This window comes from Bombina bombina, chromosome 2 (assembly GCF_027579735.1).
Source record: "Bombina bombina isolate aBomBom1 chromosome 2, aBomBom1.pri, whole genome shotgun sequence".
In the NCBI taxonomy this organism is placed as follows: Eukaryota; Metazoa; Chordata; class Amphibia; order Anura; family Bombinatoridae; genus Bombina; species Bombina bombina.
Genome location: NC_069500.1, coordinates 168052844 through 168077731, shown reverse-complemented (window position 1 = coordinate 168077731; position 24888 = coordinate 168052844). Strand labels below are relative to the sequence as shown.

Below are 24888 nucleotides of genomic sequence, written 5' to 3'. Positions count from 1 at the left end.
TATCGGAAGATTGGATAACGCATCAGAAAGCGTAGAAGACATCACTGCAGCAATGTTCCTATCACTAACACAGGCAAAGAGAATGACTGGGGTGGGAGGGAAGGGAGGAACTATATATACAGCTCTGCTGTGGTGCTCTTTGCCTCCTCCTGCTGACCAGGAGGCGATATCCCACTAGGATGAAATCTGTGGACTCATCGTATCTTGTAAAAGAAAGCCCTTTTACTTGTACCACGGACGGATTGTATACTGCTTTTCCTGTTCTTCATAAGCCAGAGATCCGGTCCGGGTTCCTCTGAATAGCCGGCAAGTACCCTATTGACCAGAACCCTCCCATGTGATTTCTCACATCAAAGGTTGACGGGATTGGCTGAGTGCCGATCATGGCGCTGGAAGCATAACACTGCAGAGAAAGGGACAGAAGGGCTCCTGGATAGCCACACAGAAGTTGCCGATTCAGAGGTAACTGAACTCCAGTTTCAACGCCATTTTTTCACGCAGCATGAGGGGAAGCACTGAGGCACACGCTTTTTAAATGTCGCTGGTCTTAACAAGGGGAAAGCTGTTATCCTATAATAGTGGCGTTTTGCACGCTTTGATTGCTTGTCCTACTTCGGCTACATTGAACATATCCTATTAGACTTTTGTTTGTGCTTGGAAATTTTCAACAAATCAGACCCCTGACCTTGATGTTCCTCAGACAACCACTGGCCTTACAGCCACTCATCCACATCAAACCTGTCTATGCAGCAGATTGCCAATCACATACCCCATCAGACCCCGATTCATACTCATGGTATTGTAGTTTTTCTGTTAACCAAATCAGACCTCTAGCCTTGCAGACTGTGGCCTAGTTTCCATTGAGGTGGTAAATTGTGGACACTGGTGATAAAAACATATATCGCCATTAAAGTCTGAAGATTTTTTTACGCTATCACATCAATCAAAACTAGGCCTGCGTTTGTTGTTTCCCATGTGATTATTAGGAAGAGAGTAGGGAGTCAGGCTGCCACACAGTAATGCAAACATTGTGACATGCTAATGTACTCCATAGAGATGAACTGCACTAAAATGCAGTATCACCCCAACTACTTGTCCCCAGAACAACAAAAATGCCCCACATTCTACACAACCCAGGTCTCATGCCATGTAAATTATATGCCCCAGTAATTCCACATCTTCAGCTAAATTCCTTGTGTTAAATAAATCTATTTTAGGTATTCAAGAAAAAATTAACAAATGTATCAGTACGAATCTATTTAAGTTTCTAGCACAGGATCATATTAATTTGTACATACATTTATACTATAGTCTTCAGAAGTTGATATTACGTCTTATTTATAGTCTGGTTGTTGGCTGTTTCTATAAAGATCTCTTGGGTATTGAGTGGTTCAGTGAACCTTGATGCTGCTGAGATCAGATGTGTATTATCTGGAGACAAAAAACAAGCTACTACTAGCTAAACTGTGAATACATCCAGTTATATTGATGCACAGATGATATATCAATGGGATGTAAGTCTACAAGCCGCATCCAATATATGGTCCTGGAACTATGATTAACACCAAGTGCAAAAAAATATTTACTGTGTCTTAATTCAGAACTAGAACGTCAATACATGAACGATATGGATATGAAATACAAACATAAGCACAAAATGTAGTATGACTGACCCCCCTCATCAAAATAACAGCTGAAAATTATTGCTGCCCCTTCCATCCTCTCTCTGCTATATCATTATGTTATGTTTTCAGTTTAGCTGCATGTCCAGATTGAGATTATTCTTTTTTAAGTATACAGTGGAATCAAAAGCCTTGTTGGTCTTTTTTTGCGTTTTTTTGGTCACATTTAAGATCTCTCAAGTCGTGCAGCAGGGTTAAACTATTTGGGTCATCCAAAAGATGACATAATAGTTTTGTAAAATTTAAGAGTTTCGTTGGCCATTGTTTGAGCAATGCTTTATTAAGATCGAGATACAGATCACATAAATAACATATAATGGTTAAAAGGGCAGGTTAACCATATGCTAAATTACTAGAACGGGATGCAGTGTAGCTGTAAAAAGCGAACTATAAAATATCACATAAACATCTGTAAAAAAGGAAGATATTTTACATAAAAATCTTATTAAGCAGTTACCCTTTAGATAATATTTTCCCTGTCATCTGCAACATATAAAAAACAGCATTATCAGTGCATAGTTTTCACTTTGTTTTACTGTGATCTCATGAGATTTCATCATAAGCTCACAAGACTAAACTTCCTTAAACTGAGGAGGAAAATAAACTGTCCTGCACATGCCAGGTGCTTTCTCCTTTCTTAGTCTCAACCCAAGCATCCGGATTAGATGCTTAAAGTCCACTTATAATGGGATGTGGCTACTGAGGAAATGTTAAGGTAAAATATCTTCATTTTCCAGTAGAGACATTCAGATGATATTTTCTGGTCAGATTTTTACAAAATATACTGCATGCATAACTTTCAAGTGATTTAGCAGTTGGGTAACCGTTAGTTTTCATCACCCAGCAGTGCTTAGAAGCCTTCTAGCTTATACATCCTGAGAAACCCATAGGGTTAGAGACGTGTAAACTATTTACAGTATATATTTGTGTATATGTGCAACCTTCAGCTGCCTTCTAGCATTAATGTATTTCACTATAGCAGCATTCTAGCTTATACATCCTGAGAAAACCCATAGGGTTAGAAACGTGTAAACTGTTTACAGTATATATTTGTGTATATGTGCAACCTTCAGCTGCCTTCTAGCATTAATGTATTTCACTATAGCAGCATTCTAGCTTATACATCCTGAGAAAACCCATAGGGTTAGAAACGTGTAAACTGTTTACAGTATATATTTGTGTATATGTGCAACCTTCAGCTGCCTTCTAGCATTAATGTATTTCACTATAGCAGCATTCTAGCTTATACATCCTGAGAAAACCCATAGGGTTAGAAACATGTAAACTGTTTACAGTATATATTTGTGTATATGTGCAACCTTCAGCTGCCTTCTAGCATTAATGTATTTCACTATAGCAGCATTCTAGCTTATACATCCTGAGAAAACCTATAGGGTTAGAAACATGTAAACTGTTTACAGTATATATTTGTGTACATGTGCAACCTTCAGCTGCCTTCTAGCATTAATGTATTTCACTATAGCAGCATTCTAGCTTATACATCCTGAGAAAACCTATAGGGTTAGAAACGTGTAAACTGTTTACAGTATATATTTGTGTATATGTGCAACCTTCAGCTGCCTTCTAGCATTAATGTATTTCACTATAGCAGCATTCTAGCTTATACATCCTGAGAAAACCCATAGGGTTAGAAACATGTAAACCTTTTACAGTATATATTTGTGTAAATGTGCAACCTTCAGCTGCCTTCTAGCATTAATGTATTTCACTATAGCAGCATTCTAGCTTATACATCCTGAGAAAACCCATAGGGTTAGAAACATGTAAACTGTTTACAGTATATATTTGTGTATATGTGCAACCTTCAGCTGCCTTCTAGCATTAATGTATTTCACTATAGCAGCATTCTAGCTTATACATCCTGAGAAAACCCATAGGGTTAGAAACATGTAAACTGTTTACAGTATATATTTGTGTATATGTGCAACCTTCAGCTGCCTTCTAGCATTAATGTATTTCACTATAGCAGCATTCTAGCTTATACATCCTGAGAAAACCCATAGGGTTAGAAACATGTAAACTGTTTACAGTATATATTTGTGTATATGTGCAACCTTCAGCTGCCTTCTAGCATTAATGTATTTCACTATAGCAGCATTCTAGCTTATACATCCTGAGAAAACCCATAGGGTTAGAAACATGTAAACTGTTTACAGTATATATTTGTGTATATGTGCAACCTTCAGCTGCCTTCTAGCATTAATGTATTTCACTATAGCAGCATTCTAGCTTATACATCCTGAGAAAACCTATAGGGTTAGAAACGTGTAAACTGTTTACAGTATATATTTGTGTATATGTGCAACCTTCAGCTGCCTTCTAGCATTAATGTATTTCACTATAGCAGCATTCTAGCTTATACATCCTGAGAAAACCCATAGGGTTAGAAACATGTAAACTGTTTACAGTATATATTTGTGTATATGTGCAACCTTCAGCTGCCTTCTAGCATTAATGTATTTCACTATAGCAGCATTCTAGCTTATACATCCTGAGAAAACCCATAGGGTTAGAAACATGTAAACTGTTTACAGTATATATTTGTGTATATGTGCAACCTTCAGCTGCCTTCTAGCATTAATGTATTTCACTATAGCAGCATTCTAGCTTATACATCCTGAGAAAACCCATAGGGTTAGAAACGTGTAAACTGTTTACAGTATATATTTGTGTATATGTGCAACCTTCAGCTGCCTTCTAGCATTAATGTATTTCACTATAGCAGCATTCTAGCTTATACATCCTGAGAAAACCCATAGGGTTAGAAACATGTAAACTGTTTACAGTATATATTTGTGTATATGTGCAACCTTCAGCTGCCTTCTAGCATTAATGTATTTCACTATAGCAGCATTCTAGCTTATACATCCTGAGAAAACCTATAGGGTTAGAAACATGTAAACTTTTTACAGTATATATTTGTGTAAATGTGCAACCTTCAGCTGCCTTCTAGCATTTATGTATTTCACTATAGCAGTGGACTTCATGAATGCAGTTTTCCTTAGAATGTAAAATATGTAATGCAACATGGTTACTATCCCAGCATCCATTGCTCACCATTAAAATTCAACCAAATTCGGCATACAGGAAAATATCAATGAAGCAACTTTTAGCAGAAAGGGAAAGGTTTTAGTGGTTCTTGAGAGAAGTGAAGTTACAATATAAGCAGCACACAAAAAAGCATGATCACCAATAAACTATTAATGGCTGTTACATTGTTATTGTAGTAGTTATAGAAGGACATAAGATGGAGATGTCTTCAGGATTAGAGAAATGCTCTAATGAGAATTAAAAATAAATTATTCCACACATAAAGCTTTGTTTTGATCCTCTGACAGTGTATTAGCAAGGCAAATGTGATTAAATAACTTTAAAGGGACATGAAAATCAGGTATGTAGGCTCGGGAGCGTTCATATGTCTGGAGCACTATATGGCAGTGGTTTTAGAAGATTGCTTTTAACAATATTCTATGAAAACATTATTGCTGCCATCTAGTACTCAAAATAATTGTTGCAAAACTGCTGTCATAGTTCTGCAGGTACATGGACACTACCTACCTAGGTATTCTCTTTAACAAAGAATACTATGAGAACAAGGTCAAATTGGTCATAGAAGTAAATTGGAAACTTTTTATTTTTTAATTGCATGCTCTATCTGAATCATGAAAGAAACGCGTTAGGTTTCATGTCCCTTTAATATTTTACAATTTATGAAAATGTAGTTATGCCTCACATTTAGGTAAACGGTTATTATCTGATTCCATTATTAAATACTGCTGCTTTCATTTAGGGAGTGTGGCTGTAATTCTGTTATTGAGGGAGGAAAAACTATTCATTGGTTGTGATCATGCTTTTCTTTTTCAAATTTCAAATGAGATTAAATTTATTAACAGGCACAAAGACAAATTTTGATAAAAGCGCATAGGTTTTAGAATTAAATAAATGATAAAAATTACCACAGAACTGAGGTCACTCTAATGGAGGGGGAAAAAAATAAAGAAAAATTAGGGAAAGAAACCAGGGGTGGGGTTAAATGTTAAAGAATAGACAATACAAAACTAATAAAACAAAAAACACATTAAATAACTGCCTAGAATTAGTAAGAGGTTGAAAACCATGACATGCTGAATTCTAAAAGAAAAAAGACAACAAGTTTGTTAAGACAATGTTTAAAATACATAAAATGGAAGTCCCAGATTTCTCTTTACCGCCATAGATAGCAATAAATTAGTATTGTATCTGCCACCATTTTTTTTTTTATATTAATACATGGTTATAGCTTTTTGTTATAGTTCTGATGAATGTTAAGTTTCAGGATATAAAAACAAACATGCTTTTAAATGTAGTGCAAAGCTGTGAATTGAGAATAGCCATCCCCAAGGCTGAACATGCTGTGATCTGAGATGTCATCGCAGAAAATGCAGCATGTCTGCAGAAAGAATGGCACAAATGAGGGAACAGTTAGCACTTTCGCTTTGCAGCGCTGCTCCATAAGGTTTCCTTTAACATTTCGTTGCTGTGGCTGCATTCTGTATCTTTTCCTCAACATAGAGCAGCCACAGCGAAGCACTGTTTGAAGAAAACAGTCAAATAAGGGGTACCAGAGCAAATCAGCAGCACATTGATGTCCTCTTTAAAACTGCACAAATATAATATATAAAACTTTAAAATTTGCTTTATTCTCCAGTTAGTATATTGCAATTGAGCTGGTGCTTTAGAATAATTGCCTAATTTAAAATTGTATTTCATTTAAAAATGACCTGTAGAAAAATTGACAAAAAAATGTAATCGCAGAAAGTGAAAAAAAGTTCTGCCTCTGGGATAGCCATGTACACTGACAAAAATATGCCTTGGGGGAATCGTTCATCAGGGGGAAAATAATTCTTAAATTTTGACCATGATTAGTTTATAAGGTCGTTCAGTTCAGCCGAACTTTGACAAATTAATTTGTTTGTTAAAGGGACATAAAAGATAGTTATATAAAAGCAATAGCATGATAATACAATGCTTTATGTGTCTTACCCCTAGATATCTAACACATACAGTGAGCCAATGTGAAGAGGCACATGTGTTTAGCCAACAATCACCACCTAACTCCCAGTAGAGCACTGCTGCACCTGAGCATCCCAGGTATACTCTTCAACAAAGGCTACCAACAGTTTGAGGTAAATTTTAAAAAAATCTAAATGACATGCCCTATCTTAACCACAAAAGTTTAATTTTGTCTTTTCTATTTTTTAATGGAAATTCATTAATCTCTTATTACCTGTGGGGAACATCTTCAGAGAGCAGCTTAAAATTTAAATAGGGTTAATGTAGTAGCTAGTACTACTGCTACAAGTTACAACCAGAACACACACAAATAAAAAAAATGTTTTTCTTTTTTTTCTTTCTTTCAATGTTTCATAATGGGGTCAACACTGTTAAGAACAGAAGTCAAGCTAACATACTTACACAGGAATCAATCAACTAACAAGGACATAGCTGACTTTTGAGAGAAGGTTTAACCAGCATGAATGAAGCAACTACATTTCCGTGCCACATGCACTCACTTGTTCATTTTGCAATTAAACATGCAGCAAAATTAGATTAGTGATTTTTCTTTACAATTTGTCTAAATCTAAAAGCTCACGTGTAATTGATAATGCTCATTGGATGACAGGTACGTTCTACTAATAATACCTCCCTAATAGGCGCTGAATAATTGCACCCATCTTTCAATGAACAACAGCAGGAAGTAAATATTAGTCAGTGAGCTTTATTGGAAGTAAACAACAACTGCGGTTGTATTATAATCAGTTTAAATGTAAAGAACTTTTACTTCACACAATATAGGTAAATGCCGCTCTCTTACAAGGATAGAAGAAAATGTACAATGTCACTCTAACAGATCAACATTACAGAGGAATAAACACAAGTGACTAAAATAATAAAAATATGCAACATGGTATTAAAATGTGAAGGTTTTTATTCCACTTCTACTATAGAAAGAGCATAAAATGTATATTTTGTGGTTTGGATAACATATTTAAGCTTCTATGTAAATAATTATGCAAATTGTCTGCTAATACAATCCACGGTATATAAGTAACAGTGGTGTAAAAAACAACAACCTTGTCTTATGTGTTTGCCTTTTTTGAGGGTATATATTATAGTTTATCACTCATTAAAGAGAGATAGTGCAAAAATGATATGCTTCAATTTGTTAAAGCATTTATTTTTGCACTATTTGTGTCCCAAAAAAAGGTTAAACAAAAACATAATTATGGACGACCGCTTAGTCTATACCACTGGTTTTAAGACCTCCCCAACAGGCCAGATTTTCAGGATTACCTTGGATGAGAGCAGGTAAAATAACCAGGTTTATTAATTAGCTGATATATGCACCTGTGCTCTAGTTCAGATAGCCTCAGAATCTGGCCTGTTAGGGAGACATTAGGACAGGTTCCAAAACCAGTGCTCTACGCTATTGCTCACTGACTGATGGGTACAGTTCACACAACTTTATAGGTGGATAGAGAGACCTCCATAAACCTGACAAGAAACTGTTTAGCAAAAACACCTCACATTTTAAAGAAAACAAAAAGACACATTATGAAATACCCAGCAGAGGAGTAAAAACAATTAGTACAATATGTTGAAACCATAAAAAAAATTCTAATTATTGTTTGCCAAATTTAACCTTTCTAGTAATATATATTGGTAAGAATTTTAGGACAATATAACAGAAATGGTTTTATGTTTTGGTTCTTTTACTACTAATGACTGCAGTTCTTCTGCAACCCTCCACCAAGGAACAATAATCTGAATCTCAACTCATTAGGAAGTGTTAAACAGCTCGAACGTCAGACTCACCTCTGCGTTGTAAAATTTGGTCTTTACATCAAGAGGCTTAAGAACCTGGGAGAAAATAGAAGGAAATCTTAAGATTGATCTCTCTACATGTTGCTCCATTTTACACAAACTCCTGCACTTGCTGCCTCTCTGCCGCTGCCTTGCACATTAATAGAATTATTTCCGCTTTTTTTAAACCACTTGTGCTGAGCAGCAAACCTATGAACTTGTTTTGTTTGGGGGAACATTCCAGAAGACTAAGTGAAATTCTTTATAGAGATGCTAATTACTTGAATGATTTCACATTATGGGACCAGTGTACCGCAAAATAGGAACCAACCATAACCATTTAGTAAACTCAAGTGTCTGAATCCATTACTTGAGATCCACAAACAGGACTGTAATATTTTAAAGAAAACCTAGGTAAACAGGACGCATCAGCAATTAACCTCTCTGAAGGGGGTTGTTTCTAGTGCCAGGAATACAATTTACTTTCTTCATCTACATTGGTTGGTGGGTGTGTGTGTGTCTGTGTATACATACACCAATGTACACACACAAACACACATATACACACAGGTTTCTGTACAATAATTCTATATCTCTTACTTTTATGTAATGGAGGATTTGATCTCATGGTTTTCTCTCTACCATAACTCAAATGAGTATTGCTTTTTCTCTGGAAAGAAGTTTTGCCAAGCAGCAAGTAAAACCTACCTTCTGCTGATCAGATAAAAACAAATTGAAACAGCTGTCCAGAACTGGCTTCTCTTGCTCCATCCACCCCATAAAAGGGGATCGTTTTGTATAAAACAGTCCTTGGAAGCAAAACAAGGCATCTATGTGCAGCAATGAGTCAGCAGCTACTGAGCCTATCTAGATATGCTTTTAAACAAAAGCAAATTAAACAATAGAAGATATATATATATCTATATCAAACTTTTGCTCGGAACAATTATTTCTTAAAGGGAAATGAAACCCCAAACTTTAATTTCAAGATTAAAGGGCCACTAAACCCAAAATCTTTCTTTCATGATTCAGATAGAGAACAGAAATTTAAACAACATTACAATTTACTTCCATTATTTATTTTGCTTTTTTAGATATCCTTAGGTGAAGAAAAAGCAATGCACATGGTGAGCCAATCACACGAGGCCTCTATGTGCAGCAACCAATCAGCAGCTACTGGGCATATCTAGATATGCATTTCAGCAAAGAATATCAAGAGAATAAAACAAATTAGATAATATAAGTAAATTAGAAAGATGTTTAAAATTGCATTCTCTTTTTAAATCATAAAAGAAAAAATGTGAGTGTCATGTCCCTTTAAGGCAGAACATACGATTTCAAACAACTTACCAATTGACTTCCATTTTCAAATTTGCTTTATTTTCTTGGTATCCTTTATTAAATGAGCAGCAATGCACTACTGGGAGCTAGCCACACATATCTGGTGTGCCAATGACAAAATACATATGTGCAGCCATCAACATCTAGCTCCAAGTAGTGCATTGTTGCTTATGAGCCTACCTAGGTAAGCTTTTCAACAAAAGAGGTCAATAGAAGGAAGCAAACAAAATAATAGGAGTAAATTGGTATTAGTATAAATATAAGCTTAAATTAGTATTTATCAGATTAGATTTTTTATAAAACAAGCATTAATTTACCTGAAATTTGAAGAACTTCCTAAAATACATTTTCTCTCCTGTTTGGGTGGTGTAACTTACTGCACATACTAATCTGAAATAAAAAAATCAACATAAGCATATTTATATTAAATTTAAGAAGAAAAAGTAAGAACTTTAGTCTGGTTATACTGAAATCTAGTCAAAAAACTAAAACATAATTTATGTAAGAACTTACCTGATAAATTCATTTCTTTCATATTAGCAAGAGTCCATGAGCTAGTGACGTATGGGATATACATTCCTACCAGGAGGGGCAAAGTTTCCCAAACCTCAAAATGCCTATAAATACACCCCTCACCACACCCACAAATCAGTTTAACGAATAGCCAAGAAGTAGGGTGATAAGAAAAAAGTGCGAAGCATAAAAAATAAGGAATTGGAATAATTGTGCTTTATATAAAAAAATCATAACCACCACAAAAAAAGGGTGGGCCTCATGGACTCTTGCTAATATGAAAGAAATGAATTTATCAGGTAAGTTCTTACATAAATTATGTTTTCTTTCATGTAATTAGCAAGAGTCCATGAGCTAGTGACGTATGGGATAATGACTACCCAAGATGTGGATCTTCCACGCAAGAGTCACTAGAGAGGGAGGGATAAAATAAAGACAGCCAATTCCGCTGAAAAAAATCCACACCCAAAAATAAAGTTTAAATCTTAAAGAAAAAAAATGAAAATATAAGCAGAAGATTCAAACTGAAACAGCTGCCTGAAGTACTTTTCTACCAAAGACAGCTTCAGAAGAAGAAAACACATCAAAATGGTAGAATTTAGTAAAAGTATGCAAAGAAGACCAAGTTGCTGCTTTGCAAATCTGATCGTCCACCACGTCAGAGAGTGTCGTACAATCGGTTTTAAAGATATTAATTGAGATATCTTTGTGTAATCCCTGCACCACTGGTTCAGCATACAGAGGTGAAGAGGCCGCATGTGAAAACGAGCAAAGGGGATCGCGTCCGATGCAGCAGTCATAAGACCTAGAATTTCCATGCATAAGGCTACCGAAGGGAATGATTGTGACTGAAGGTTTCGACAAGCTGATATCAATTTTAGACGTCTCTTGTCTGTCAAAGATAGAGTCATGGACACTGAATCTATCTGGAAACCTAAAAAGGTTACCTGTGTCTGAGGAATCAATGAACTTTTTGGTAAATTGATCCTCCAACCATGATGTTGAAGAAACAACACAAGTCGATTCGTATGAGATTCTGCTAAATGTGAAGACTGAGCAAGTACCAAGATATCGTCCAAATAAGGAAATACCACAATACCCTGTTCTCTGATTACAGACAGAAGGGCACCGAGAACCTTCGTAAAAATTCTTGGAGCTGTTGCTAGGCCAAACGGCAGAGCCACAAACTGGTAATGCTTGTCTAGGAAAGAGAATCTCAGAAACTGATAGTGATCTGGATGAATCGGAATATGCAGATATGCATCCTGTAAATCTATTGTAGACATATAATGCCCTTGCTGAACAAAAGGCAGGATAGTCCTTACAGTTACCATTTTGAATGTTGGTATCCTTACATAACGATTCAATATTTTTAGATCCAGAACTGGTCTGAAGGAATTCTCCTTCTTTGGTACAATGAAGAGATTTGAATAAAACCCCAGTCCCTGTTCCAGAACTGGAACTGGCATAATTACTCCAGCCAACTCTAGATCTGAAACACATTTCAGAAATGCTTGAGCCTTCGCTGGGTTTACTGGGACACGGGAAAGAAAAAAATCTCTTTGCAGGAGGCCTTATCTTGAAGCCAATTCTGTACCCTTCTGAAACAATGTTCTGAATCCAAAGATTGTGAACGGAATTGATCCAAATTTCTTTGAAAAAACGTAATTTGCCCCCTACCAGCTGAGCTGGAATGAGGGCCGCACCTTCATGTGGACTTAGGAGCTGGCTTTGATTTTCTAAAAGGCTTGGATTTATTCCAGACTGGAGATGGTTTCCAAACTGATACCGCTCCTGAGGATGAAGGATCAGGTTTTTGTTCCTTGTTGTGACGAAAGGAACGAAAACGATTATTAGACCTAAATTTACCTTTAGATTTTTTATCCTGTGGTAAAAAAGTTCCTTTCCCTCCAGTAACAGTTGAGATAATAGAATCCAACTGAGAACCAAACAATTTATTACCCTGGAAAGAAAGGGAAAGCAGAGTAGACTTAGAAGACATATCAGCATTCCAAGTTTTAAGCCATTAAGCTCTTCTAGCTAAAATAGCTAGAGACATATACCTGACATCAACTCTAATGATATCAAAGATGGCATCACAAATAAAATTATTAGCATGTTGAAGAAGAATAATAATGTATAAAAAAAAAGGAATTCCAAAAACGAAGTAGTTGAAAAAGTGGTATTCTTTTATTCCTTAAAAGAGTATGTTTCAGCATACAAGAAACATGAGGTTAGTTAGGACAAGTGAACATCTGACCGGTTTCGGTCGTATTGACCGTAATCATAGAATAGCACCTGTTAGGGGGTGCACCCTTTTGTACTTAACACTTCATGTCTATTGGTTAAAAACAACAATCCACAAACTTAACCCTGTACATACTGGTATAGCAAATTAGTTATTTACAAAAATGTCAAACATGTGCTTATAGATCATTAAATACAAAGAAAATATAAATGTCATGTTTAAATTTGGAAACTCTGTCTTAGATTATACAAAATGACTTATGAGCAAAGAGAATCTTTTAAATTTGAGACACAATAGAGATTCATATAGTAGGCAAAGACAAATACAGCATTCCCATATAAAGGTATTAAATATTTTAAACCTTTATGGCATTCATTTTGACATGTAATTAGCATATACACATTCATAATTTTATCCCTAATATGGATATAAAAATTCACAAAACACATGTCTAATATGTATTTAAATTTCAACAGATAGCATGTATCTAATGTATTTTTTTTAGTTCATATCCATATCCATAAAGAGAAACTTATAAATACAGTAAAAAGGGGGGAAAGAGAAGGGGGGGGGGGGAGGGAGAGAAAAAAAAGTTCACTCAATGTCCCCTTCCTATTATAATGACATTATCAACTGCAAATATAAGAGCAAAACAGAGCATTGAAGGCTAATTTGCTACAATTATTTTTGCCAGAAATTTATGACATCATATTCCGAGTTATAACCATGTGGTAATAAACATTTTGTCTTAAAAATCCAGTAAGTCTCCTGTTTACATAAAATAGGTAGTTTGTCTCCACCTCTTGGTGGTGTAGTAATTTGCTCAATTGCCTGCCATTTAAATGATGTGACATCTTGATGGTGGAACTCAATAAAGTGTGTAGATAGTGCTGAACATGTTCGTTTACTAGAGATGTAAGATAAATGTTCTTTGATTCGTTTGCCTACCTCCCTGGTGGTCCTACCTGTGTACTGTCTCTTACAATCGGTACATTCGATGATGTAAATCACAAACTTACTCCTACAATTTATACAACCTCTGGTTGTGAACTCCTCTCCGGTAACATGGGACTTAAATGTGGGAGAGATGTTAACATGATCACAAGAGGTGCACACTTTTCTCCCACACTTAAATGTTCCATTATGTCTTAACCATGATGACCCCATAGCACTGTCTGTTCGTAGCATGCTAGGAGCTAGAATGTTCCCCAATGTAACATTCCTTTTAGGGACAAACATGCACCCTTTTTTAATTTCCTCCTTCAATTGTTTATCTCCCATTAATATTGGTAGATTGTTCTTTATGATGCGACATACATCCTCATATTGATTGGAATATGATGTAATGAACTTAAGATGTCTTTTCAAGTCTTTTTGGGCTTTCCCTTGTTTAGAAAGTGCATAAGCTCTTTCTATATCTTTAGTTTCAAAGAAGGCCTTATCGATAACTTTAGGAGGATAACCTCTCTTGATCATCCTTGATTTAAGATCTCTGCTCTCCATGCGAAAAGTATCTTCATATGTGCAATTACGTTTTGCGCGTAAAAATTGACTTTTGGCAATTCCTTTAAGTACATGCCGTGGATGGCAGCTACGGGCATGTAAAAGGTTATTCCCTGAAATTGGTTTTCGATAGAGAGCCGAGATTATTCTCCCCTCCTGAGCATCACCCAATTGATGGTATTTTTCTGCCACTCATGTGTGAACTGTAAACCCACTTCATTGATGTTTAACATGGTAACAAATTCATGAGCAGACTGTGAATCAGAAGACCACACAATAAGTAAATCATCAATAAAGCGGGCATACTTAACTATATGTGTCGATGGGGTAGCACCATCTCCATAGACGTGGTACCTTTCCCACCAACCCATAAACAGGTTGGCGTACGAGGGGGCGAACTTCGCCCCCATCGCGGTGCCATGCCTCTGGAGGTAGTAGCCTCCCTGAAACATAAAAAAGTTGTGCTCCAATAAAAATTTCACAATTCTGACTACCAAGTTCCTTGACTCCAAGGATAAATCAGAAAAAAGATTTAGAAAAAATTCTATGGCTTTCAGGCCCTCAGCATGAGGGATCGAGGAGTACAGTGACACGACATCAACTGTCAACCAGCTGTACTCCTCTCTCCAAACAACTGACTCCAAACTTTGTAGTGCATGTGACGTATCTCTGATATAACTAGGCAGTAAGGTTACCATGGGTTGTAGGAAATCATCAACCCACTTTGATAATGGCTGTAGTAGTGATCCGATACCTGCCACTATTGGTCTTCCCTTGATATTGATCAGACTTTTATGAACCTTGGGGAGGTGGTGGAAGATGGGTGTCACAGGATCACTAACCAAACAAGCATTAGCTGTATCTTGGTCCATGAGACCCTCCTCCACCACCTCATCCAAAAGGCTCAAAAGTTCTTTAGTATATTGTTTAGTCGGATTTCTTGATAGAATTGCATAGGTATCTTGGTCACTGAGTTGTCTCAAAGCCTCATTGACATAATGTGATTTGTCCATTACAACCACACTACCTCCCTTATCTGACTGCCTTATTACAATTTCTTTGTTTCTTTGTAAGTTTAGTAGTGCTTCTCGTTCTTTAATTGTCAAATTAGAAATATTTTTTTCTACAGAATTAGACAGATCTGTTAGATCCTCCACAACTCTTTCGTGAAAAACTTCTAATATTTTTCCCCTTGTTTTAGTAGGATAGAAAGATGACTTATTTCTCATTTTAGGTTTAACTTTACTGACCTGCAAAAATTCCTCCCCCAGGTTGGTACTACTTAGATCTTCAAGGGTAACTAAAGCACAAGTATCAACAAAGGATATATGTGAATTATCTGTGATACGGGCTTGAGGAAATGCCAAGTCTTCAGTAATAAACTGGTCATTAGTTTTAAAGAATTTTATTAAGGTTAAATCTCTGATTAATTTATTGAGGTCAAGTATAGTTTGAAACAAGTTAAACTTCCTAGACGGAACAAAGCCTAGGCCTAAATTGAGCAATTTAGTTTCTAGTTCAGTCAATGTGTAACTGGAGATGTTAATGACCATGTTTACTGGTATTTCTTTGCCTTGACAATTTTCCCTCTTAGAGTGTATCTCGTTTGCTCTGTCTTTCCCTTGTTGTTTGTTGCCACTGTGACTATATTTCCTCTGTCCCCTCCTCCCTGAAATTGTTTCGGGTCCTCGTGAAAAACCTGAGGGGTAGGTTTATGTGTTTGTGCATAATTAGAGGATGGCCCATTAGTTTTTGGTCTTTCTCCCTGATTTGTGTGTCCTTTGAGGATGCTTTTTTGCGTGGTAACTCCTACATTAGACACTACAGATATATTTGGAGGTTCATCTCCCTCTGTGTTTGTGTTTGCCTCATCTCCTGAAATACATTCAAAACTGGATGCGAATCTATCCTCGTCACTACAATCATTCTCAGAATCTGAAAAAGTGACTTTTTTAGATGTATCTGTAGAGTTTGGATTTGCATCCCTTTCCGAATGGTTTTTACGTCTATTGTATCGTCTTCTTCTATTTTTGTTTTTTTTACTATTTTTTTGTGTAGGATTATCACCCTCTTCTTGGTTAAACCAAGACTTATTTCTTTGTTTACGTCTCCAGACATACACAGTACCCAAAGAATAGTCTTTCTGATCCCTGATGAATTTGGTGTGTTTGATCTGTATCACTAATTTTTTGGATTCCTCCATAGTCTGTTTGAAAATCTGTTCAAACTTAGTATAGATTTCACAATTAGTAAACCTGACCATTTCTGTCTCAAGATTAGCAATCTTATTTTTAACATCACACAACAATACATCCTTATATTCAATGAGTAAAGATATCAATTTAAGAGAACAATCAGAGAGAGCTTGATTCCACCTATCTATGAAAGACTGATCTTTAATCTCATATGTCGGAAATTTATTGAGCCTAAGGCCTCTAGGTATCATTTTCAATGCCAAATACTTAGATAGAATCCATTTATCCCATTTCAATTTTTGTTCTTTTAGTTTCAAATATTCATAATCTTGGTATAAATCTCCTAATTTAATATTAGGGGAGTCACAGTTAAAAACATCTTCCAAATCTAAACAATCTAAATTATCTTCATCAATGTCTTTAAATGAGTATGTACTTTCCAAGTCTTGTATGTCTGCCATATTGTAAGGAATATAAACACTCTTAACCGCTTTTAATATAGCTTAATTCAGTGCAAAAAGAATACCTAAATAGAATGTCTATGGAAATGTCCAAATGCCAAACAACGTCTTCTTTTTGATAATTAAATTTCTTCACCAAGAAAATACCTAAAAGCACACCACTATGAGGGGAAATAAAGGAAAAAAGCAAACAGACTAGATAGACTAGTCAAAAAAGTGTGGTGTCAAATAGGTATCTTATGTTAATAACTTCATTGTGCATCGATGCTATGTGCGTTCATGTCCCTTTAATTAAAGACGTGAGTAATGTTCCTGTGATAAGGGGATCCGCTTTGCGTGTTTGCCCCGACTCAATGAATGGTAGTCAACACAGTCTATTACACAAGATGCAGCAGCAGTTGTTATTAATCAATATATGTTATTGCCAAAGGAGCTGACGACTTTGGCACTCACCCTCTCTGTAGCAGTATTCGTGATCGCTCAATCCTGTGGGAGCCGTGTATAGCCAAAGTCCCTCTGCAGCATTCTGGCACAAGCGGTCTTTTGCCTTCTACTCGTGCTAGCTGTGTGTGGCGTACCACATGTGGGGGGCGGACCAATCCGCGGTCCAGACGGCAGAATAATAATGCTATGAGAATTATGATCTGTTACTTGTTGCGCTAAAGCTTCTAACCAAAAAGTTGAAGCTGCAGCAACATCCGCTAAAGATATAGCAGGTCTAAGAAGATTACCTGAACACAAGTAAGCTTTTCTTAGAAAGGATTCAATTTTCCTATCTAAAGGATCCTTAAAGGAAGTACCATCTGCCGTAGGAATAGTAGTACGCTTAGCAAGAGTTGAGACAGCCCCATCAACCTTAGGGATTTTGTCCCAAAATTCTAATCTGTCAGATGGCACAGGATATAATTGCTTAAAACGTTTAGAAGTAGTAAATGAATTACCCAAATTATTCCATTCCCTGAAAATTACTTCAGAAATAGCACTAGGGAAAAAAACTTCTGGAATAACTACAGGAGATTTAAAAACCTTATCTAAACGTTTAGATTTAGTATCAAGAGGACCAGAATCCTCAATTTCTAATGCAATTAGGACTTCTTTAAGTAAAGAACGAATAAATTCCATTTTAAATAAATATGAAGATTTATCAGCATCAACCTCTGAGACAGAATCCTCTGAACCAGAAGAACCATTATCAGAATGATGATGTTCATTTAAAAATTCATCTGAAAAATGAGAAGTTTTAAAAGACTTTTTACGTTTACTAGAAGGAGGAATAACAGACATAGCCTTCTTAATGGATTTAGAAACAAAATCTCTTATGTTATCAGGAACACTCTGAGTATTAGATGTTGACGGAACAGCAACAGGTAATGTAATAGTACTAAAGGAAATATTATCTGCATTAACAAGTTTGTCATGACAAACAGTACAAACAACAGCTGGAGGAACAGATACCATAAGTTTACAGCAGATACACTTAGCTTTGGTAGCTCCAGCACCAGGCAGCGATTTTCCAGAAGTATCTTCTGACTCAGTTTCAACGTGGGACATCTTGCAATATGTAATAGAAAAAACAACATATAAAGCAAAATTCCTTAAATGATAGTTTTAGGAATGGGAAAAAATGCCAGTGAACAAGCTTCTAGCAACCAGAAGCAATAAATAATGAGACTTAAATAATGTGGAGACAATAGTGACGCCCATATTTTTTTAGCGCCAAAAATGACGCCCACATTATTTGGCGCCTAAATGCTTTTGGCGCCAAAAAAGACGCCACATCCGGAACGCCGACACTTTTGGCGCAAAAGAACGTCAAAAATGACGCAACTTCCGGCGACACGTATGACACCGGAAACAGAAAAAAAAATTTGCGCAAAAAAAGTCTGCGCCAAGAATGACGCAATAAAATGAAGCATTTTCAGCCCCCGCGAGCCTAACAGCCCACAGGGAAAAAGTCAAATTTTAAAGGTAAGAAAAAAATTGATTTATTCATATGCATTATCCCAAATATGAAACTGACTGTCTGAAATAAGGAATGTTGAACATCCTGAGTCAAGGCAAATAAATGTTTGAATACATATATTTAGAACTTTATAAAAAAGTGCCCAACCATAGCTTAGAGTGTCACAGAAAATAAGACTTACTTACCCCAGGACACTCATCTACATGTTTGTAGAAAGCCAAACCAGTACTGAAACGAAAATCAGCAGAGGTAATGGTATATAAATAAGAGTATATCGTCGATCTGAAAAGGGAGGTAAGAGATGAATCTCTACGACCGATAACAGACAACCTATGAAATAGACCCCGTAGAAGGAGATCATTGAATTCAAATAGGCAATACTCTCCTCACATCCCTCTGACATTCACTGCACGCTGAGAGGAAAACCGGGCTCCAACCTGCTGCGGAGCGCATATCAACGTAGAATCTAGCACAAACTTACTTCACCACCTCCATAGGAGGCAAAGTTTGTAAAACTGATTTGTGGGTGTGGTGAGGGGTGTATTTATAGGCATTTTGAGGTTTGAAACTTTGGTAGGAATGTATATCCCATACGTCACTAGCTCATGGACTCTTGCTAATTACATGAAAGAAATATATATATATATATATATATATATATATATATATATATATATATATATATATATATATATATAAAAAGAATATAATTATTAAAGAATAATAGCAAAATAATTACATATATCTATAAATACAGCTATCTTACAAATAAATATATACGGAAAAACAGTTTATGAATTGCAGAGAGCACATAAATAGTTAAGAGATGTTTTAATCAAGTATAAAAAAAATATATAAAACATTCAGATATGATAAAAAGTTATACTTTCATAAAAAAAAACAACTTAGGTGATTCTGTCTACCAACAGTTGTCTGTCTGCCAAACAGTAACAACACATTTAATTTCCATGTCCCTTCCTCGGTTATCACCTTCCCTTGTTTTAGTGCAAGTATAACTTTTCATTGTATTTGAATGTTGCTTTATTGTTTATATATTTTATTAAAACATTTCTTAACTAGTCATGCACTCTCTCTTTAATTCATAAAAAATTATATAAAAAAATGGAAAAAAATTAAAATTATGCTTACCTGATAATTTTCTTTCCTTCTGACGGGGAGAGTCCACAGCTGCATTCATTACTTTTGGGGATTCAGAACCTGGCCACCAGTAGGAGGCAAAGACACTCCAGCCAACCACCCCCACTTCCCTCATCCCCCAGTCATTCTGCCATGGGAACAAGGAAAAGTAGGAGAAATATCAGGGTGAAAAAGGTGCCAGAAGAAGAAAAAATACGGCCGCCACATAGATAAAATGTGGGCGAGGAGCTGTGGACTCTTCCCGTCAGAAGAAAAGAAAATTATCAGGTAAGCATAATTTAAGTTTTTCTTCTTAAACGGGAAGCCACAGCTGCATTCATTACTTACGGGAAAACAATACCCAAGGCATAGAGGACACTGAATGCAAACAAAGGGCGGGTACAGAAGGCGGCCCCTTCGAAGAGCACCACAGCCTGAAATTACCCAACACCCAATAAAAAAAACTATCACTAGAAAGCAAAGGGTAAAAACTGGAAAAGACCAAGTAACAGCCCATCAGTTAAAGAGCCTGCAAGCCGTGCTAGAGACCACTCAGAATCCCTAGAGTCCACTGAGCACAAAGGCATCTGAGTATCCAAGCTCCACGGCTCTCGGATCCCACGAAACGCACCCCGACCCGAAGGAAGAGAACCTCCCTCTACCCCCGAGGGGGAAGAACAGAGGACTCAATAAGAGATCCAAAAGGACCACCAACAAAAGGTAAGAAAAAAACTCAAAAAGACTAAAGTGAACCCAAGGTTGCTACAAGACCGTCCAGGGAAATGAACTTCCCAGAAGGACAAGGACCCGAGAGAAATCCACACCCAAGAAAGAGCGATCACGAGGAACAACAAAAGGTCCTCCCTCAGATCCCTAACACAGCACCATATAACTTACGGTGCTCCAAGGAAGCCGCAAACTCCCCACTGTACCATTGTCTAGCCGACACAACCGTTAAACTAGACAAACATAGGTAGGCTAACTGTCTTAGCAGATAAAAAAGGCTCTCTGTGAGAACACAGAGTCACCTCTGAAGAAGAACTCGCGAGGCCCAGTCTCAAGGCAGCAAAGCTGACCCTAAGCCATCGTGGGACACCATCCCATAGAGAAATGCCCAAAAATATCGGTACAACCCCCGTCCAGGAAGAATCCGGACCCTAGAAGAGTGTCCAACACAAGCAGCAAATGCAACCAGTGGAGGGCCCTGGAGAACTCCCCACCAAAAGGTAGGAGAACAGAATCAACTGAAAGCACACAGTCAAGACTCAACAAAGCCGACAGATCCCTGACCCCCACTCAGAGGTAACAGACCCAGACCAAAAGGCTGGCAATGAAAGAATACAGAGAAAACAACATTCTCAGAAGAAGACCTCAGGAAGAGAAGGGAGGGGCCTAAGAGGAAAACGAAACCCTGGGAGAACAACTCTGACCGTTCCCTAAATCTGGCATGTTACCACGAAACCATGACAGAAAAACTACATGCTCGGGTTCCAGGACCCCTACACAGCTCCCTTCCCCAAAGAAGGAACACTCCCAAAAAGAAAGATAGGACACTGAACTACAGCGACGTAGTACCAGAATCCGGCCTCATGGCCTTGTGCACACAAGGAAGGGTAAGGAACCCCTCGGAACGACTAGATAAGGACCCTTGGGGCCAGCCATAGGCATGGAGAAGAGGATGTAGAGAAACAGTAAAAACCATACTAATTGATAAGAGACCATTCGGCCATTACTGCCAGCTCAGTTGAAACAAACAACCACAAGCCCACACCAAGGTGTAATAGCTGCCCCTGACGACAATTGTAGGATCCCATCTGAGAGACAGTATAACTATCATCAGGTAGTTACCAAATCTCCCCTTAGAGACACAACCGACCCCCCTTAAGGGACAAGTGGATGCTCCAAAAAAAAGGGTTGAAATTGAACCGCCCAGGACCGAATCCAGAATCCGGACTATGAAAAATCAGGCAAGAAACATGGTCATAAACCAGACCCCCAGAACCGGGACTGGCCGAATATCCTAACCCCCTGAGGGACTATGAAGTTGCCTCCTACAGAGGAGTGCACCCTGGACAGTGCATCCCACATCACAAAGTCCTTGACCACTCGCAAGAGACTCTGAACAAAGATTCTAGAAGACATTTTAACAGGCCTAAGAAATTGGCAACCAGCACCCAGAGGTGGATCTGAACCCAGGACCCTCTACTTGCAAGCCCAAAGAGCTAGATCTCCTAGAGGGTCAAAGGGCAACACCCCAGAGTCTAAAGACCACAGGGATTACAAGGGACATGCTCCAAACCAGCCCTTAGTTTGAAAGGACGACAATCTCCAAAGATCCTTACAGGATCAGCCTCCCTGTACCGCACAAGGAAAAACGATGGGAGCCTCACAACTCCTGGCAGACAAACTGACCAGGGGAAAATGCCGGGGAAAACCCCAACCCCCGCACTCCCATACATGAGAGTGAGCGAGAGACTGAAAAGGAAGGAGGATAAGCCCGAATTTCCAGTAACAGATGACCCGACTACCCAAGAAGGGAAAAAAGCAGCCCCAGCAACCTACGAGAGGTAATGCGACTAGGCCACAAGAACCAACAACCAGAAAATACCAAGGGTGAAAACGAAAATCGCCATCCAATCTGGTACCCCAGACGTCCAGAGCTCATCCTAACCTCCAAACTATAAGGTAATGGAGAACACCGGTTCCGAGTCCAAAGGACCTCTAGAACCCACGATCAAGCCTTAGCAGGATCTGAGCCCAGAACCCTCTACATTAGGACAAAGTGAACATCCAACAACCGACAGGATAACCAACACACTGGCACCACGTGGGTGACATGAACCGTAAGGAACAGTACCCGTCTGGTACAAGAACACTCCGGAACTGTCCGATGTCCAAGAAAACTTGAAGCCCCCGCAGGGATCGATAATAAACTAAAAACAAAACTATGTCTTTATATAGTAATGCGCAGCCAAAAAAAGGTGCGCTAGTCTATAGGACCACACCAACTGATGATAAGGCCGTTATGTTCCGAATAGCCATGAGCCCAAGTATCACTACACATTAGCAGACAGAATCACATAACAAACATGATTAAAGTCCCCCCCTGTTCAATAACCCCCCTCAGGAGATGTTAACATTTGATTCCATAAGATAAAGGAGTCCCACTGGGACCCTGACTTCTTTCGTTAACATTACATTCACATATCCAAATAAAATGAAACGATCTTACCAGAATCTACGCCGTGGAACAGAAACACGGCCCTTCAAGTGTGAAAGATAGTAGCCTCGCTTCTGACATGGACTTGAGTGAATAAAAGGCAAGCAGCGTAACTCGTCAACGCTGATTGCCAAGGAGCTGTTAATATGAGTCGGGATGGTTTCGCAGAAAGACTCTCCCTGCATCTCCGGACTCTAACCATCATCCATGCTCTCACTGAGAGGTTGACAGGATTACTTAAAACTCCAGTCCCATCCATCCACCCTCCATAAGAGACTATCTTCAATCTTGTGACACTTCTCTGCCAACCTCCTGTGACAAAAGGCAAAGAATGACTGGGGGATGAGGGAAGTGGGGGAGGTATTTAAGCCTTTGGCTGGGGTATCTTTGCTCCTTCTGGTGGCCAGGTTCTGAATTCCCAAAAGTAATGAATGCAGCTGTGGACTCTTCCCGTTTAAGAAGAAAAAGTTGATACATTATTTTGGCTGTACAATGAAATTTATAAAAATTATTATGTATACCTAAACAGTATAAATTAGTGTAATAAAAAAAAATTCATGCATAGCAATAAGTCAGTTCTTCACATCTGAAGTTGGTCAATATCAGTAATAGGGGGGGCGCAGGATGATGACTTCTGGTCAATGGGTTAAAACCACCTTCCAGAAGCCCAAGGGGTTGGGTTTCTATTTGAGTAAGTTCACACATAGCAAAGCATAAACAGATTTGTAGAGAGAAGAAATGAGCTTGAAACTAAAAATGATTCTGAGGTATTAGCACAATACAAAACCTGGTGCAAAAAGGCATGCATTCATATGTTTCTAATTAAATTAAATTCAATCAGTAAATATTAGTTTTTCTCCCGGTAGGCGTTAAAAGGCTAGGAAGGGAAGAAAAAAAATCTACTTAGAAAACAGCTTAGAAAGTATGTAAGGGAGATCAAGTGGATGCTCACATTGCTGTTCCACTGAAGCTTCATGATGGCATGCACAAGATCTGAGGATCTTAACAGGAACAGGGTAAGATCCTAAGCTAAAGAAGTTTTGGAAGCTTTCTGTTTTATGAAGAACAAACAAGAAAAATCATACTTCATATTTTCCATAGTGATTTCTAAATAATATTAGCACACTTTGAAAACATCAACAGAACTTTTTACACTATACTCCTACCACTTAGTAGTCCCCCTGTGGTGCTCTCTTAATCCAATTGAGAGGAGGGGTGCCTTTGTTAACAAAGAAGCCGGATATAATTTATTAAGGCAGTGATACTACTTGTGAGTAAAGAAGTGGATATGGTCATTTACTAACTTGCCAAATAAATGCCCCAACAGTCCCCCTGTGGAGCTCTACTGAACCACAAGAGTGGAGGAGTGATACACTAAGGAGGCAGCAACAAGCTTTTGCATGATTACAAAATTGCAGCAAGTTTAAAAGTGTATCGATATAAGGTTCTCTGCCCCCTGATCCTACGTAACGAGCCACGTGGGGAACACTCACTCTAGACGCAAACACTTGTAACAAGTGAATAGACACAGGACTAAGATTGGTGAGATAAGAGCTGCGATTATAACTGTGGGACAACATTTTGGAAAAGTGCATAGGTTGTTTGAAGAATTTTAACTGAACTTTGCAGAGCCCGAGATGGGCTTAAAGTAGTTAATTAAGGTGCATCTTTATTATAAGCAGAATGGAGGGAGACATCCCCCCTTTTAAAGGATGATTAACCGGAAGTTAATTTGGTATTTGTATTTTACCATTCTATCTT

The 24888-nt window shown here is 37.7% G+C and overlaps 1 protein-coding gene across 4 annotated transcripts in view; it reads right to left on the bottom strand.

Annotated features, from left to right (window-relative positions):
• TRAPPC13 (trafficking protein particle complex subunit 13) overlaps positions 1-24888 on the bottom strand; it is a 126505-nt gene that overhangs the window by 40790 nt on the left and 60827 nt on the right. For 2 of the 4 annotated variants that reach the window (XM_053701336.1, XM_053701337.1), the window contains exons 6-8: positions 10205-10277; positions 8559-8603; positions 5660-5677 (exon numbers count right to left, since the gene is read on the bottom strand). In XM_053701336.1, coding sequence (XP_053557311.1) covers positions 5660-5677; positions 8559-8603; positions 10205-10277 — 136 coding nt within the window. The remainder of the gene's footprint in view (positions 1-5659; positions 5678-8558; positions 8604-10204; positions 10278-24888) is intronic. The other 2 variants (XM_053701338.1, XM_053701339.1) reach the window with 1 other exon arrangement.